Source organism: Paramormyrops kingsleyae, chromosome 9 (genome assembly GCF_048594095.1).
Source record: "Paramormyrops kingsleyae isolate MSU_618 chromosome 9, PKINGS_0.4, whole genome shotgun sequence".
NCBI lineage: Eukaryota > Metazoa > Chordata > Actinopteri > Osteoglossiformes > Mormyridae > Paramormyrops > Paramormyrops kingsleyae.
The window spans coordinates 26244164-26260773 of record NC_132805.1 but is presented as its reverse complement, the minus strand read 5'-3'; the positions used below and the strand labels follow the sequence as shown (position 1 = coordinate 26260773).

The following is a 16610-nucleotide window of genomic DNA, read 5'->3' as shown; positions in this document are numbered from 1 at the left end:
GTTCTCCTGGCATCTGCCAAACCCAGACTCATCCATCAGACTGCCAGACAGAGAAGCATTATTCGTCGCTCCACAGAACACGTTTCCACTGCTCCAGAGTCCTGAGGTGGCGTGCTTTATACCACTCCAATCGACACTTAATTGGTGATGTGAGGCTTGCATATAGCTGCTCGTCCATGGAATCCCATTTCATGAAGCTCCCAGCGCACAATTTTTGTGCTGCAGTTAATGCCAGAGGAAGTTTGGAACTCTGCGGTTACCGAGTCAACACAGCACTGGTGACTTTTATGCACTATGCCCCTCGGCAGTCAGAGACTTTATGTGGTCTGCCACTTCGTGGCTGCGTTTCTGTTGTTCCTAAACATTTCCACTTTGCAATAATATCTAGCAGGGAAAAATATCATGAACTGACTTATTGCTATGGTGGCATCCTATGACACTCCCACATTTGAATTCAATGAGCTCTTCAAAGTGACCCATTCTTTCACAAACGTTTGTAAACCTGACTGCATGGCTAGGTGCTTGATTTTATACAACTGTGGCAATGGGTCTGAATGAAACACATGGATTCAATGATTAGGAGGAATGTTGCAATACTCTTGTCCGTATATTTCCAGCTTTTCCAGCTATTAAAAAGATCATGGGCTAAGTCAAGTTCACCTGGGGCTTGTGCTTTTTTTGAAGAAAGATTGGCATCAGGGCTAAAATACTCGAGACTAGGCTTACAATACTCGGAGCTATAGCCCCAAGTGACCGTATCTAATGACGACTATGGTATATATTACGACTGAAATGTGCCACCACACAACTCCGCACCCTAGCAACCGCATAGAGATTACCGCTTGGCTATAGCCCATTAGCACGTTCTCTACTCCCATGTTGTATGACGGAGGCTATTGGGCGATGGACCAATACGTCACTTCCGCTATTAGCTAATTCCGCTTCCTGTCATCACTGGACCCGAACGTTGCGTGAACGCGGCGAGACTGGAAACTTCTTGTTGTAGAACTAGCCTCTTTGCAGCTGCCCTGTTGTTAAAGTTGCTTTATATTAAACACCGCCTCTGGTTCCTACGACTAGTGCTGTGTTCTTTGGGCTTTTCGGATATTGGTGAGCGTAAACCTTATCCTGAGTATGCTTAGGTTTCTGTGTTGCCGCGTAAAGCGGGTGTCGGGACGGCCGGGGCGAACCGCAGCTGCTGGACTTGCATCGCGGCCGCCGTGACTGCGTGTGTCGCCGCACTCCAATAATCGCTGACTGTCCCGTATTGTGCGTGGCAGTTAAAACCAGTTAATAGCCGTAGCTCTCTAGCTAATCTGCTGATAAATTAAGTAATCGAATGTTAGTTGGTTAACAGGTATTGAGCATACTAACATTCATGAGCAACAGCGTTGGTTATTTGCACTTTTTATGCCTTTACGGTATCTTTGCAGTTTATAGGTAATTGAGGCCTTGCGGAAGTCTTTTAAACTTTCCCTGGGCCAAGGTTTAGACATAGCAAAGATCTCGAACGTGTATCCTTGCTTGTCTTACCGTAGTTAAAGCCCTCTGCATAGTGCCTTTGATACATAAACCATTAAGTATGTTTCATTCAGTGGAAATAACCACTGTGTTAAAGGATCACTTTTTATAGTCTTAAATGAGTATAATGCAGTAACTAGTTTCTTTAGTCGGCAGGATCAACGGCTACCCGTTTGATCTCATGTTAAGGATTACCCACTCGGTGTTTTTGCGTTTTCTTTAGAGGCCTGTGAGTGGTATTCATAACGGTATTGTTTGTGTGACCGTGTCGGCATACCCTGAACCGCGGCTGCCTCTTTCCTCATGTACAGAGACGCCAGGATGTCCCTGCCGAAGAGAGAGGTGGAGGAGCTGCGGCCCTGGGTGGAGCGCACGGTGAAGAAGGTGTTGGGCTTCTCGGAGCCCACAGTCGTGACGGCGGCGCTGCATTGCGTGGGGAAGGGTCTGGACAAGAGGAAGACAACAGGTTAGTGCCACCCGTGTGGTTGCCGGCTGCTTCTGTTGTGGCCTGGCTCACACTCCCTTTCTGCCTCACAGATCAGCTTCGGCCATTCCTGGATGAGTCAGCGGGTGGTTTCGTGGAGCGGCTGTTCGAAGCCCTGGAGGAGAGTCGGAATTCCCGTGGCAGCAAGACAGGTGGAGAGAAGCATCGAAAGCGAGACCTAAAGGTACAGGCCTGATGACATGGTGCCAAGTGAGTCTGATCACTCACTGTTGCTCACTCCTCCAGTCAGCCAGTTAAGCTGTGCTCACGTCAGTGAGGTCCGGCAGTTCTTTCAGGTTGTACCTCCCATCTGTGATCAACCCTCCTCAGTAATTCATGAGCAGGAGTTGTAATGAAGTGACAGATCTGTGTTGCCCGTCAGGATGTTTTTGGGGAGGACTCTGAAACTGGAAAAGAGCTACCCATCAGCACGGAGCCAGTGGTGAAGAAGAAACGCGTGCCTCGCTTTGAGGAAGTGGAGGAGCCGGAAGTGCTGCCAGGGCCGCCTCCTGAGAGTCCGGGCATGCTCACCAAGATGCAGGTGAGGGGCCTCTGCTCTGGCAGGAGCCCGGCCCACCCGGCAGCCAGCTGCCCGCGGCAGGGACCTGGGCCCGTACGATTGTGCCATTCAGCGGGCTTGAGTTTGGCTGCCTTTCCCCCTCAGATCAAGCAGATGATGGAGGCGGCGACCAGGCAGATCGAGGAGCGGAAGAAGCAGCTCAGCTTCTCAGCTCCGGTTGCGGTACCTCCGGTGAGCAGATCCCCCTCCCCCTTTTCCTTATGCTGCCTTTATATAACATATAATATAAAGGTCACATTTTACTGTAACATTTAAAGCCAGATTTAGTGCCCTGTCTGAGAATGAATTCTCCTGTGGTTTTTGTTTTGTTTTTAACCTGCCGCATTTGTATGCTGTCATGTTTTGCCACTCCTCCCCCCTCAGCATTATCTGCCCGTCTTCCTGCCCCCTAGGCGGACTCCTCTGCCGCCAGCCGCCTCCTCCCCACAGTGCAGCCCCCCCTGGCTTCCTCACAGTCCATCCCGCCCTCCCAGGCGGCCACGTTCATGAACGACGCCATCGAGAAGGCGCGCAAGGCTGCCGAGCTGCAGGCCCGCATCCAGTCGCAGTTGGCCATGAAGCCGGGCATCCTGGGCGCACTGGGTACCGGCTCGCACAACCTGGTCGCCCTTGCCAACCTGCACGCCATGGGCATCGCCCCCCCGTGAGTGCTTTTGGCCTCCATGTGTGACGCACACCCCCCACTGGCTTGAGGCCTCTGACTGCTATTCTTCCTCAGTAGCCTGCCTTCATCCATCCCTCGTCGTCAGTAACTTTGTGGTGTTGATGATGATGATGATATTTGGTGTATATTATGGTGAGTATTTTCGGTATGTATTCTCACCCCCCAGAAAAGTGGAAGCTCGGGAAGTGACCAAGCCAACTCCCTTGATCTTGGATGAACTTGGCCGAACAGTTGATGCCAGTGGCAAGGAGGTGGAGCTCACTCACCGCATGCCAACTCTGAAGGGTAGGTGCTGTCCTCCTTGGGACCCCCTCTCTCTTCTCAGGGCCCTTCTTGTCTCTATGGTCTGCTGTCTGCACCCTTCTGCTCTGTGCCCTATACCCTGTGTCTCTTCTGAATGACCAGCCAACATCAGGGCTGTGAAGAGGGAGCAGTTTCGGCAGCAGCTGAAAGAGCGTCCAGGTGAGGAACTGGAGTCCACGTCCTACTTCGACCAGCGGGTCTTCGTCCCCATCCCCCAGCGTCCCCGCAGGGGCTTCAAGTTCCATGAGAAGGGCCGCTTCGAGAAGATCGCCCAGCGCATCCGCACAAAGGTCTCCATTGACTTGGGGGGTGTCCTGAGACCCCACTGTAGTTTTTCATGTATATTCCGTTTTCTGGAAGCCCACATTAACCCTGCTACTTCCCCCCCCACCCCTACAGGCACAGCTGGAGAAGCTGCAAGCTGAGATAGCCCAGGCAGCCAAGAAAACAGGCATCCATGCATCCACCAAGCTGGCCCTGATTGCTCCTAAGAAGGAACTGGGAGATGGGGAGGTGCCCAGCATCGAGTGGTGGGACTCCTACATCCTGCCGTCCCACATGGAAATGTACGACCCCCCCGCCGGCGTACCTGCCACATGCAGCATACTGGGCTGAGTCGCATGTTTGTATGTCCTGCATGTAAAACAACTTTATCTGTCAAACACGTGTTATTGTTTTGCCATTCATAGGTGAAGATATCATTTTCTTGACTCTTGAAGTCGGGCCAGAGCCTTTTTTTGAATTTTTATTAGAAGCTTGAGTTCTAATAAAAATTATTGAGATCTTGAGTATCAGTCATAAGCATTGTTGTAACTACTGCTTTAGTTATGAAGTTTATCTTTTGTGTTGTTCAGTCTGTTTTAATATCCATATTGTCTCACCATGAACATGGCCAGAGTTGCTGGCATAGTGTTAAGCTTCAGTGTTGTTTGCTTAGGATGACCCCCCCCCAATTCTGTCATCTCCCCAAGCCTTGCCGTACTCCCCCATCCTCCCCCCTCCAATGACTTTCCACCCTGTTCCTGCAGTTCATGCACAACGACATTTGACACCATCGATCTATTTGGGGTGACAAACCTGGTGGAGCACCCGGCTCAGATCAGCCCCCCAGGTAAGGCCGGGTGTGGGGTCAGCATGCCCCCGGCTCCCCTTACAGTAAAGCAGGCTGGCTTTTTTTTTTGCCTCTGGAGCGGTTTGGCAAGGAGCATTTAAAAATATTGAAAAAGTTGTGGGTGTGGCTTTTAGGGTGAAAGGGTCACAGTTTCACAGGGGCCCCTTTGTGGTGACTGGCAGTTTCCTAATGTGTCTCAGAAATGGAGGACTACACCTTACAGGAACATATCTGGGAGAAACGGGCGCACAAATTCATCATTGGCATCTGGCTTTTTGTTTGCAGTGAGACATTCAAAAAGAACAATATTTGCATGCAGAAATGGAGCTCTGTTGTTGTGCATAAGTATGAAAATGGGCGTTGAGGCATGATGGGAATCCATCTGTGATGCATGAAAGCAGTTTTCAGGCAGATTTGTTTACATTAGTAGTGTGAATATCTGGCCGAAAGGTGATTTTCTTCGATTACGATTATTGAGGAAAAGATTAGATGCACTGGAAATCTTTCATTGCTGTGTCAATTCAATTGAATCTATTATTTGATTGTTCTTATAACCTAAATTCAAACCTTTTTTTAACTTCTCTGAAAAAATTTAACAAATTACCATGGCAACGTAATTACACACTTAATGGAATACAAAGAAAGCAGAATCTCAGAACAATTAAAATCAGTCTTTGTAATTATTTGCTGCACTTTTGCCCTATTTGATCTTTGGATTTGATTACTACTTCACAAAAACATTACATGGATGAAAGCTTACAGTGTAAAATGTAAACTTCATCAGATCTAAAATTGTAACTGCAAGGACAGAGGGCAGTAAATTGGAACTGCCAACAGGGGGCAGCTAAGAGCAAAAAATGGCCTGCAGACACTTGAAAACATATTCCGTGGGTCTTTATACTAGTAATTTTTTAAAAAAATTTAAAAAAAGACAATTTTCTGAATATTTTATAATAAAGGGCAGAAATGCCCTTCAGTCCTGTTGCAACGCAACTAATGCGTTGCTGAAAAACCTTGCGTTCACTAAAATCATGAACTAAAATACACGTATCCAGCGGGGAAAGACGGGTTCAAGGGAATGAACTCCAAAATATAACTAACCCCAAAGGAAATAGAATTAAGTAAGGTAATTATATGCATTTTTAAATAAGAAATAAGACATTTATAAATGAGATCATAAACATCTTTTATGATGATGATTTACGAGTCTCACAAGAAACCTAGTAACTGCTGTAGTGAGTCGCAGCCACCGTGCGACCGGGCATGATCACAGTGCAAACACAATTTTTTTTCTAATTTAATTGACAAAACTGCTTCCTTTTTGCGCCACTCAATTTTAAATGAAACATTTGAGAGACAATTTAAGTGCGTCATAGCATCTTAAAGCCTTTAAATACAAATAGGTCTGAATTGAGCTTGCAAGTTTCTTGATTCGAGGTAAATGATCAGCTGTTGGCTCTAATTACATTCATTCAAATATCTGAAAAAACTAAAACTTCCTCTTTTATGCACAAGCATTTTGCGGTCCCATTGTGGTTACATTATGGGGACAGTTTCTTGTGTATGCAAAATACTATTTTTGTATTTGAATACAAATTGCATTAATTTATATGAATCATTTTTATGAAGTCAAATGCAAACTATAGTTTTGTATTGTAAATACATGTGTCAGAAATACAGGCAGTCCCCGGATTTAAAAAACGTCCGACTTCCAGACAATTCATACTTATGAACGAACTACCATAAAGCCTATTACATTAAAAATCTGAGTTAAATACAGTGATAATAATAATGAACGCATGCACTAGTTTGTAACATGAACTATTGTGCAGCTTCAGCAATTCATTGGCTCAAGGTACAGTTTCTGTGGCTGCTTTTGCTATTATAATACAGATTATAATATTTTTCTAGCTTGCCTACAAATTCGACTTAGGCTAAGGGAAAGAATCTTGTTTGTGACCTGGGGGGCTGCCAGTACTGTCCATCCCTGATCACGATGCACTGATGCCCTAGTTTAACATGTGTGTGCCGCCGACTCCCCCCTTTCTCTCTCAGTGGACACAGACAAGCCGGTCACCTTGGGAGTGTACCTCACCAAGAAGGAGCAAAAGAAGCTGAGGAGGCAGACCCGCAGGGAAGGGCAGAAGGAGATGCAGGAGAAGGTGCGACTGGGACTGATGCCCCCCCCAGAGCCCAAAGGTATGGCCCATCCTGTTTGGGTGGCTTGCGGTATAATCTTCCAGAGCCTCTGTCTGTTTACAGTGACTCATTACTGCAGGATTCCCGACTACTGTAGAATGGTGGGTGTCTATCATGGCTCATAATGACTGTGCCCTGCCCCCCCCTTAGTGCGCATCTCCAACCTGATGCGAGTGTTGGGCACAGAGGCCGTCCAGGACCCCACCAAGGTGGAGGCCCATGTCCGAGCGCAGATGGCCAAGAGGCAGAAGTGAGTCATGCTGAGTGAAGTGACCCTGCCCTGCCGTGCCCGGTGTTGTGACGGTGTGCGTCCCTGGTTTCGCGGCTGCTCATTCTCCCTCCATGCCTTCAGGGCCCATGAAGAAGCGAACGCAGCTCGCAAGCTGACCTCAGAACAGAGGAAGGAGAAAAAGGCCAAGAAGCTGAAGGAGGACCTGAGCCAGGGAGTTTACATAACTGTGTATAGGTGGGTGGGGTTTGACTTGGGGGGTGTGGTTTGTCAGGGGCATAGCCAGTGAATAAAGAGAGGTCAGGTGAAGGTTCTGGTGCATGTGTCTGGCTCAATATTGTAATTACACACACAGCCCTGTAGGATGCTAAGCTTGGAGCGGGCAGCATTTTAAGTCTGATTGCATTTCCCCATCTAGAATAAGAAATCTGACGAACCCAGCCAAGAAGTTCAAGGTGGAGGCGAACGCATCCCAGCTGTACCTGACGGGCACGGTGGTGCTGCACAGAGATGTGAACATCGTGGTGGTGGAGGGGGGTGAGGACCGGGCCGCCGCTCCGAGAACCTGCTCGCGTGCCGGTTTCACTCCGCCTCACCCCCGTCTCTGTGTCCCCAGGTCCCAAAGCCCAGAAGAAGTTCAAGAAGCTGATGTTGAGTAGAATTAAATGGGAGGAACAGACTAACTCAAAAAGAGAGGGTAAGTGGCGAGCGGATGAATCTCTCATAATGAAATTCAACATTTTAAAAGAAATTTAAGTCTCCTGATCCTCTTTTGGAATAGATGGCGAGGGATCTGACGATGAGGCGTCCAAGAAGACAAATAAGTGCAGCCTGGTGTGGGAGGTGGGTGTCGCCCCGGCCAGCCACGGGCACCCCCTGGTGTCCAGTCTGCTGCAGCGCCCTGTTCCGTTTAAGAGCAATCCGTGTTTTTCACGTGGTGTTAGAATAATCGGTCTACTAAACAGACTGAATATGTACTTTGGGACTTGATTGCATAGTTGGGTGGATTTCTCCATGAATGAGTGCCAGAATGTGGCCATCTGTCTTTGGTTAATCTGGCTAAGCAGGCCCTGATGGCTCAATACTGTGCCCCCTTTTCCCACCCAGGGCACGGCGAAGGAGCGCAGTTTTGGCGAGGTGAAGTTCAAGCAGTGTCCCACGGAGAACATGGCCAGAGAGCACTTCAAGAAGCACGGCACGGAGCATTACTGGGACCTAGCGCTGAGCCAGAGCGTGCTGGAGTGCACCGACGACTGAGGCGTCCTCTGCCTGTCGTCACTGTGTGGGTGTGGCTAAGGATGGGAGGAGCCTGGGCTATTTGAGGATAACTGTATTGGTCATAAGAAGGCTCCTCCCCTTACTCTAAATATGGGATACCGCCAAAGTATGAGAGCGTGTACATGCCCTGTGGCGTTGTATACTGTCTGTGTGTAGATCACTGGCAGTGTGGCCGTGTCATGCTGTTAATACAGCGTTTTGTGTGTGTGCGTGTCGTATGTTCTGGCCAGTTACTCTGCTGCTCTGGCTCCAGTATCAACTTAGTCGCCTCGCCTGCAATTTATGGGTTCAGCCACACTGTGGCGCCACTTCCACTTAATGGTGTAATTTATCCAGCACAGTTCAGATTTGACGTCTGACTCTGCTCTCTGCTTCACTGTAATATGCAGAATTTGAATCTTTCTATTCCTCAGTGTCCTGTACAGATGGGAGACAACCTGAACCATACTACTCATCGAGATGTACCTAGTTTTTTTTGTCAGCATTTTAGTGACTTTTTGAAATTGTATTTCAGTTTTCAAGTTAAATCCAACTACAAACTGAATAGGCATATTAAAAGCTTTCTCAGTCTACGTTTTTGCAGAATATATGTGGACCTTTGCGAGCAATTAAGCGGCGCTACGTTTGTCTGGAGAAACTGGGTGTGCCTCAAACCATAATCCACGCTGTCACACAGATCACCAATGTACATATTCCTGATACCCATTCGGGATAATACATTTCCAAGATAAAAGACTTTTATTCATCCCCTTTGCCTGTGTCTACGTTTAATTCTTGAAACATCCTCTTTGGTGAATGTAAATTGCTCGAAACTTGGAGTTATTCCTGGGTTTACGTTTATTACTGAAATGAGTTTCATAATATTACATATGTATAATAAATGCTATTTCCATTGAGACGAGCTGAAACGGTATACTGATCTTGTCCGCTTTACCCTGATGGTTTTTATGATAGTATTTGGTAAAACACGTTCATTAGTAAGTACAACATAGCAGATAATTGTATATAAAATCCACATTTTTTTCGAGATCAGTCCGTTTCAGTTCAGCCTCAGGTAATTCAAAAATATATCGTTTTAGCAGCCTGCACAACAAATCCTGTATCCATCCTTTTTGAAGCGATATGCCGTCTTCGGATATCCCGATTTACCATTCTTGATATTCTTCGTGATTCTGTTGAAGGATATCTACGTTTCTGTGTATGGATCTGAAGCTGAATCGATTTTTCCACAGCAGATTCTGACACCAATCCGGCTTCATTTTTGCTTCGTCGTGACGTTGCGTGGTGCGTACCTGCGCATGCGCAGTCTGCGGGAGCCGCGAGTCTGGTAGGACGTCAAAGATGGCGGAGCCTGTCGTCGTGCACGCGAGATGCAGCGGCGTGGCCTTTGAATATTGACGGGAGTTTCAGCCATATTATTAAATATTACGTGTGGAATATAAACTCAGAGCGCGAGAGAGAGAGCGCGAGCGAGCGCGTGCACGGGACTCTCTGGGCGGGAGGTGGCTGTCTGGGTTAACAACACAAATAGTACAGCCAGCACGTTACACTAGTTGTGAGTAGCTAGTGAGTAGAAGTGTGCGTGTGTTAATGTTTAACCATTACAGTAACCAGCTCCCTCCCCGTTCGATTTACGGGTAAACAGGACTAATTGGTCTGTACACATATCCAGCTCTCTGGCCAGTGAGACACGCAGTTAGATGGTCCTCGCTTCTCCGGCGGCTAGTCGTGAGTTAGCATATTTAGCAGAGCGCCCGGGGAATGACTGCCCGGGTCCCGGGCTGCCCGCTCACCTAACCCTAACCCGGCCGGCTCGGCGTTTCATCTATGGCCGCAGGCTGAAGCCTCTCAGTGGGCGATTCCCTCGGTCACCCCGGCGGCTTTTCAGTCTACCTGAGCACTGTAGGGCCGAAAATAAATTACGTTTAAGCGGCGCTTGTATACTCAGCGTTAGCCGGTCCGGCGTTAACGAGCGGCTGTTTGTGCAGCCTCCACAGCGGGCCGCTGTGAGTCCGTGTTCCAGCCATCCGCCTGGAGACCCGGCGACGGGAAAATGGCGGCCGGGGCCGGATCCTCGGGTGGTCACAGTGGTCGTGGCTCGTCCGGCGCCCTGGAGTCGTCTTTGGACCGCCGGTTTCAAGGAGTGTCCAACACCATGGAGTCGATCCAGGGCCTGTCCGGCTGGTGCATCGAAAACAAGAAGCATCACGTCTTGATTGTGCGCTCCTGGATGAAATGGCTGAGGAGATGTGAGTATGCAGGGCGGCCTGGAGCCATTCGAAACTTACTGGTCTTGTGAGCTGTTTTTCTGATAGTCCGGCTAATCTGAGGAAAATAGCGAAATAAGGCCCGTGTGCTGGTGAGGAAGGTCAAGTGTCCGCTGCCGCCTCGGTGGGGTGTCCTGGTACCCCGCTGACGGGTCTGTTATCTCCTGTGCAAGTCGCCAAATGACGCTCATCATTATTATTACTATTATTATGATGATAGGATGATTAAAAAATAAACCAGTCACTAATATCGTCAGCAGTAGAGCATATAGCAGGTTGCCTTTGCTGCAGCTCTAGGGTTGAACGGGGTAATTTAGGGTGTCTGCATAATGGGATGCAAACCCAGCTGTAATGATGTAAATAATGGCTTGTTTAAATGCACGGTGTCGGGATACCGATGATTATTTTATTCGCATCTGTTTATTCCCCTGCTACTCAACGATGCAGTTCGGCGAAGTAAAACATTAATGAATGGCGGGTTTATGTGTAAACTCGGGGAAGTTTAACTTAACCCTGCTTTCGCCTCATTTCGGTATGCACATGCGATTAATGAGCAGTAACACGGAAATTAGAAGCATATATATGTAGTAAGACGCACACTGATGGGTGTAAGTAGTAAAACTGCTACCCTAATTGAGAGAAACGCAAAATGGATGGAAAAAAAATCAAGTCTTTTCTCAAGTTTCTTTTTAGATTTTGCGAATACGCATATTTCACGTGCATATCCCTTTTCCAGAGTTTTCTTCATTTTGTCTGCTTGTAAAATCTGTTGTGTAAATTTCTGTAAATTTGATTCGTCGTTGATACTATGGTAGTAAAGGATATTCATACAGGCTTTTCCAATCCCCCGGGGGGGTTAACTGAATTGTACCTGTAAACATAACCTACCACACAGAGACTTGTTATGGAGACTTGTTTGCATCATCAAAAATTGCCTTCGGAAAAGTCATTCACATGTCATGTGGTTGGACGGAGAAAAGAACATGGTGTGAAGTGAGTTTCTGCATTTATTTTGCAGGTGTATTAAGTGATTGTTTACCCCCATCCCTGAGATTTACCTTTGCAAATTTGCAAGTATTGTAAATCATGCTTTGTATATTGAATGGTTGCATTCGGTTGTGGTTGCTGTCAACAACATTGCTAGCTAGTCATTTACCGATTATAAAGCTCAGTGCAAGTGAGCTGGAACCAGGGGGACCAATAAAAGAGCACATGTATGTGAAATTTCTCTTGGACAAGGTGTAGCTATCGCACGTAATTTAATGCTTTGTCATCAGATTTTCATACGCTTGTTCAGGAAAATTGCGCCAACAGACACAAAGCAGTGCTGGTCAGTCTTTTGCTTTTATTTAATATGGTCTTTATGGAAAATATTTCCATGCAACGAAAGACAGTCTTCTGGTGATCAGCGATATATCGGTATTGCATCGCGCATGTGCAGTAATCACCAGGACTTCAGATGACTGGCGCAGCATTTGGTCATGCGCCAGCTTTTCGGTGCTATACGGACATTTATTTACGCCCACAATTTAAGCAGTTTAGTAGTATGGCTAAAATACTAATGAGGCTTTGTATGACGTCCAAAAGTCATTATTAATATAAATACGCATATCCTTATGTTTAATAAATGTGTCACTCTGAACTGCAAAAAGTACCACCACACCGCCGACGTCTTTACGTTGTTTATCCAGAAGATCTCCTCTTTTAAAAGATGCCGTGGCTGCTCTTCACCGCGACTTCAGTGCATATTGCACTGAGGTATACCAAACCGTAGTATACCAAAATAGTATTATGTGGTGTGCTCCGCTAATCGAATCTAAGAAACATAAAGTTTATACAGATTACTAACTTTTGGGTATCACAAAACACATCTCATTAATATTTGACATACTACTAATTATGGGCGTAAATTAATGTCCGTATAGCACCGAAAAGCCGAATATCCCATTATGATTTTAAGATTATAATTTTTGTACACGTTTTTAAATAATGCTCAATACTGACCCATGTGTAATCTGTTGTGCTGGATTTCATGCAAGCTTGTCATGTCAGTAGTAAAGCATTCTGTAGTAGTAATTCTTGAAAAATGTACAGTTGGCACCATGTTTGTGGCTTATGAGGGAGTTGTTCTTCAAGTTTGTATGAAGGTTTAGATCTATAATTAAAATTGCAACCAAGTGGTTAGAAGATGGATTAAATTGCATTTTCAGGTTCTTTAAAGTTAGCTGCCCTTATTGTAGTCCCCTAGGACACAAGTGGCCAATGGGATTGACTTTATTAACCCCCTCCCAATCTGTTTTGTACTGTTGATGGTTTCCAGTGAGTATGTTTGTTTGAGGTTAGGCTGAAGGTTACGGTTGAGCGCAGTGGTGGGTTAATGGATTCAAGCCCCATGACTAACTGAAGTAGCTGAGACCCAGTTCATAGACCAGCTTTATTCAATCTCTTATGCAGAATAAAAAAAAAACATTGTCCGTTGATTTAAAAAGATAAATACAGGATGTTTGGATGATGACCTCATCAATGTATTTACAAAACCAGAATCTTGTGGAAATGCTTGAATCCAGTTTTGCATTTTTATAAAGACAAATGGTTTAATTTTGTTTATAAATATTTGCTTGTCACATTATTGTAATATTCAAATTCTTCATTCTGAAAATTTACTCTGTGGTGCTAATGTAACAGACATGACCCATTTATTTCATAACTAAGTGCCTTGGGTTGTTGAAAAGTGCTGAAGTGCTTATTTTATTGTTAATAGCTACATTTGCTTAAACACCCTGAATTTACATTATTGAAGTTAGTGGTATTTTATAAGAATGACTGAGCTGTGATACTTTTGATCAGAACCATCTACTTTATTTCCCCAGTAGTTCTGTCAAGGTTGATTAAAGAGAATAAGTGCTTATGGCTCATGAGGAAAATACTCCAATGCTTGGTTTCATTGAGTGCAGGCAGAGACCATGTTAACTGCAGATTAGAGCTGGGCGATATGGCCTAAAAATATAATCTCAGATTTTTTTCACAATAAATCCGATTTTCGATTTTAATCGATTTTCCCCTCCCCTACTCAAAATCAAACTACAGATGACAAATGGTTCAAAACAAGTTTTAACTTTATTTTGTTTTTGTTTTTTTACTTTAGAATTGAAGTGCAATCTGACAAGCCAAAAAAGATGCTTTTAAGTGAGATGGCAGACCACGCCATCGTAAACACTTTTAGAAACTTGTAAAAACTTTTAGCATGTTAATGAATCCCAGCTTTTCCACAGTATGTATGGGCACCATGTCTTTTGCAATATACATCACGACAGTGTTTATAGCCTTCCACCGTGCCCCATTCTTATCATATGACACACAGTTCGAAAACATGTCAGGGACGGTTGCTTGCTTAACTTTGGATGTTATGCTGCGGGTATTTTCATTTCGCTGGGAGCTGTACTTCTCCCACTCCGCTGTGTGCCTCTGCTTTAGGTGCTGGAATAAATCTATATAGATATAATCAAAAAACAAAATCTGCATATCCTGCAAACACAGTGCCAATGCTGACCCCACACACATTCATGACCTCAACCACGTGGGCTATTCCATAGGGACCTGTGTAAAGTGTGAGTAATTAAGTAGTGTAATTCTTCTATGTGTTGACTTGGGTATGTGTCTGTGTTCCATGTTCAGTGGAACAGATCACCCTGGTTAGCAGATGTACTGTGCATGTCTTCAAAGGTTGAGGACAGCTGGAAGTACTGCATTTTACTTCAGATGTTTTTAGTCAAAGCTCCTCCAAATGAGTGTCTAAGGCAGGATCTGTATTTTCATGTTGTCATGTACTGCGAAATGGCTTATTTTCAATACTTGCCAGTGTTTCTTTCGGACCAAGAGGTTTGGTTGGGGGGGGACAGTGTGGCGGAAATCCTCAACAGTTTGCCCATCTCCAGCAATCTAACTTCAGCCTAAGTGCACTGCACATATTTCTGTGAGTCAGTCGAACTGGCACGTTACCCCTTTCGCATATGAAACCCATTTATGTATCAGGTAAAAATAACACTGGACAGATTGAGTGTGACTGAAATTCTATCTTCCATAACAGTAAAGTAACATGTGTCTCATTCTCCCAATTGATATCAATATAGTGAATAAAGGGAGAGAATTCCCTGCCCCCCCCTCCTTCTGTAAACACTGCTAATGTTATAAGGTCACCAGGGGATAGATTGAGTTGACTTTCCCGTATTGCTCCCATTCCCACACAACACCGTAACGCTAAAATACCGATATATGTAGGTTTCTGTGAGTGTGAATAGGGTGTAAGATGCATCGTCTTCCCTCCACCAAACTAAATGCCTGCTGTGCTTCCTTATCTCATCTGTTTTTCTTTTCCTTGTAAGTAAGTTTCTTTTTATTAGAGCTTTATAAGAGCATCTCCCAATTGACAACATAATATAGCCTATTAATTGCCATTAACCTACTGAATTCCTTAATGGTGGATGGGGTGGGATTCGGGCTTCCCGAGCAAATCACCAAAGCGTTGGATTAGTTGATTGATTGATTGGTTGGATAGATGTTTTTGCCATGGCGGCAAAGATTTTGGCATGGCGGGCTGGATGGAGAGATGTTACCAGCGAAAACACTGCTTGCTTTTCTACACCTCTGAGTGCAGCAGATTAAGTGTTCAGGTTTCTGCTGGGAGCCTGTAGTTCGCTAGAGTAGGATGTCTACTGGGAACTGCTTTATTTAAAACCTTGTTTTCCAGCTGTGTGTCATGGAGAGTCTAAAGTCTTATCTATGGTGCATTAGGCCTGTAGCCGCCCAGCATGTGGGGCCAGGCCGTTGCAGGGCACAGGCACTTTAGGTGTTTCAAGATGCCAGTTTAGCTGATTGCATGTTTCAGGGCTGTGAAAGGAGAGTCGTACAACATGGAAAGAACATGCAAACTCCACACACAGAATAGGTATGTGGCTCCCACTGCCACCAATGAAAAATCTGTATGGTTAGTTTTAAGAGAGATTTTGCAAGGGCACTGTAAACTAAAGCTGTTCATGTATGTATATTTATTTTGAAATCAGTTTATTCCAGGCTTGTAGCCAATGTCTGATGTACTGGTACACTGTATCGGTTTGTTTATCTACGCCTTCCTTGAAGTGTTTCTCAGCTCTTGGTTGTTGTAACTGGATATTTGGCTTCACCAGAACTTCTAAAAATATGAAGTGGGGGTTGAGCATGGGACAAAATATCGTCTTGGCAGTATTCAAAGACCATGTTTGTTTTCCACAAGCCTAGGGAGGTTGGGGAGGGTTAGTTTAATCACTTCTAAGAGGCTGCACTGTTTCTGTATTCCTTGAGATGTTTTTTTTTCCCCATTGTGCTTTTTACATGATGCTAAACCTTAGTTAAATCTCAAACTTCATAAATTCCCTCTGAACCCATATTTGGTTTTTACCCCAGCTTTCCTAGAGTCTCAAGCCAATATGGCCAGCTCAGATTTCTCTGATCCCTGGTCACAGACCCTCTAAGACAGCAAGGAGAATGGAATCCTCCGACTTTCTTCCTGTCAGACTATTGACATTCTGAACAATCCACAGTTGTGACTAAAGTCTTGGACTAGTGGGAGTGTAGAGCAGACTGGTGTTAAGGTGGCCGTATACTTCCAACAAAATTGACAGAATTGATGTCGTTTTGGCAATACAATGTTGTACGTGCCGTAATCACCTCAGTGATGACCTTTTTAACTCGCTGCCTGTGCAGGGTTACCGAGGGGAAACTTTTTCCGCTTGTTCTGTTTCCACCCACTGTTCAATATTGGCTGAAGAAAATGTGATAGCCCTGGGGTTGGTCAGAAGTACTAATTATGCAGTTATTGGCATGCCTTGCATTGCACTGTACTTTAAATAATGTAAGTTAATGTCTGTATCTGTTAATAGTAAATTTTGTAAGCATGTGATGTTTATTGTGGAATGCATGTCTCATTAGCATGCTGCCG

At 45.3% G+C, this 16610-nt stretch overlaps 2 protein-coding genes and 1 long non-coding RNA gene across 5 annotated transcripts in view; 2 read left to right on the top strand and 1 right to left on the bottom strand.

The window, feature by feature from the left end:
* Positions 1-842: 842 nt before the first annotated feature.
* prpf3 (PRP3 pre-mRNA processing factor 3 homolog (yeast)) lies at positions 843-9121 on the top strand. Of its 2 annotated transcripts, none has more exons than XM_023830022.2 (17): positions 843-1110; positions 1833-1987; positions 2059-2189; positions 2370-2546; positions 2670-2756; positions 2978-3228; positions 3416-3534; positions 3655-3842; positions 3952-4118; positions 4581-4663; positions 6719-6862; positions 7013-7112; positions 7215-7328; positions 7510-7628; positions 7708-7788; positions 7873-7934; positions 8199-9121. In XM_023830022.2, exons 2-17 carry the CDS (start codon positions 1843-1845, stop codon positions 8346-8348), a joined length of 2118 nt encoding a protein of 705 aa, XP_023685790.1. In that variant the 5' UTR covers positions 843-1110; positions 1833-1842; the 3' UTR covers positions 8349-9121. The 2 variants fall into 2 exon arrangements, with proteins under 2 accessions (XP_023685790.1, XP_023685791.1); XM_023830023.2 differs by having other exon boundaries at positions 845-1110; positions 2388-2546.
* LOC140592680 (uncharacterized) lies at positions 9085-11013 on the bottom strand. Its single transcript, XR_011993078.1, has 2 exons — positions 10658-11013; positions 9085-10550 (listed from the first exon to the last, which is right to left on the bottom strand). It is a non-coding gene; the product is annotated as an uncharacterized lncRNA (long non-coding RNA).
* Positions 10423-16610, top strand: part of rprd2a (regulation of nuclear pre-mRNA domain containing 2a) — a 23075-nt gene continuing 16887 nt past the window's right edge. For both annotated transcript variants that reach the window (XR_002840426.2, XM_023830020.2), the window contains exon 1: positions 10423-10618. Coding sequence is in view for 1 of the 2 variants with exons in the window: in XM_023830020.2 (XP_023685788.1) it covers positions 10423-10618 (196 nt within the window). In the remaining variant the exon portion in view is untranslated. The remainder of the gene's footprint in view (positions 10619-16610) is intronic.

Excerpts from the sequence above, each read along its gene's own strand:
- prpf3 (XM_023830022.2), top strand. The coding sequence starts at position 1,843 with ATGTCCCTGCCGAAGAGAGAGGTGGAGGAGCTGCGGCCCTGGGTGGAG. Across the intron at positions 3,229-3,415 it reads GCCATGGGCATCGCCCCCCC|AAAAGTGGAAGCTCGGGAAG; the intron begins GTGAGTGCTTTT and ends CTCACCCCCCAG. Across the intron at positions 7,789-7,872 it reads GACTAACTCAAAAAGAGAGG|ATGGCGAGGGATCTGACGAT; the intron begins GTAAGTGGCGAG and ends CTTTTGGAATAG.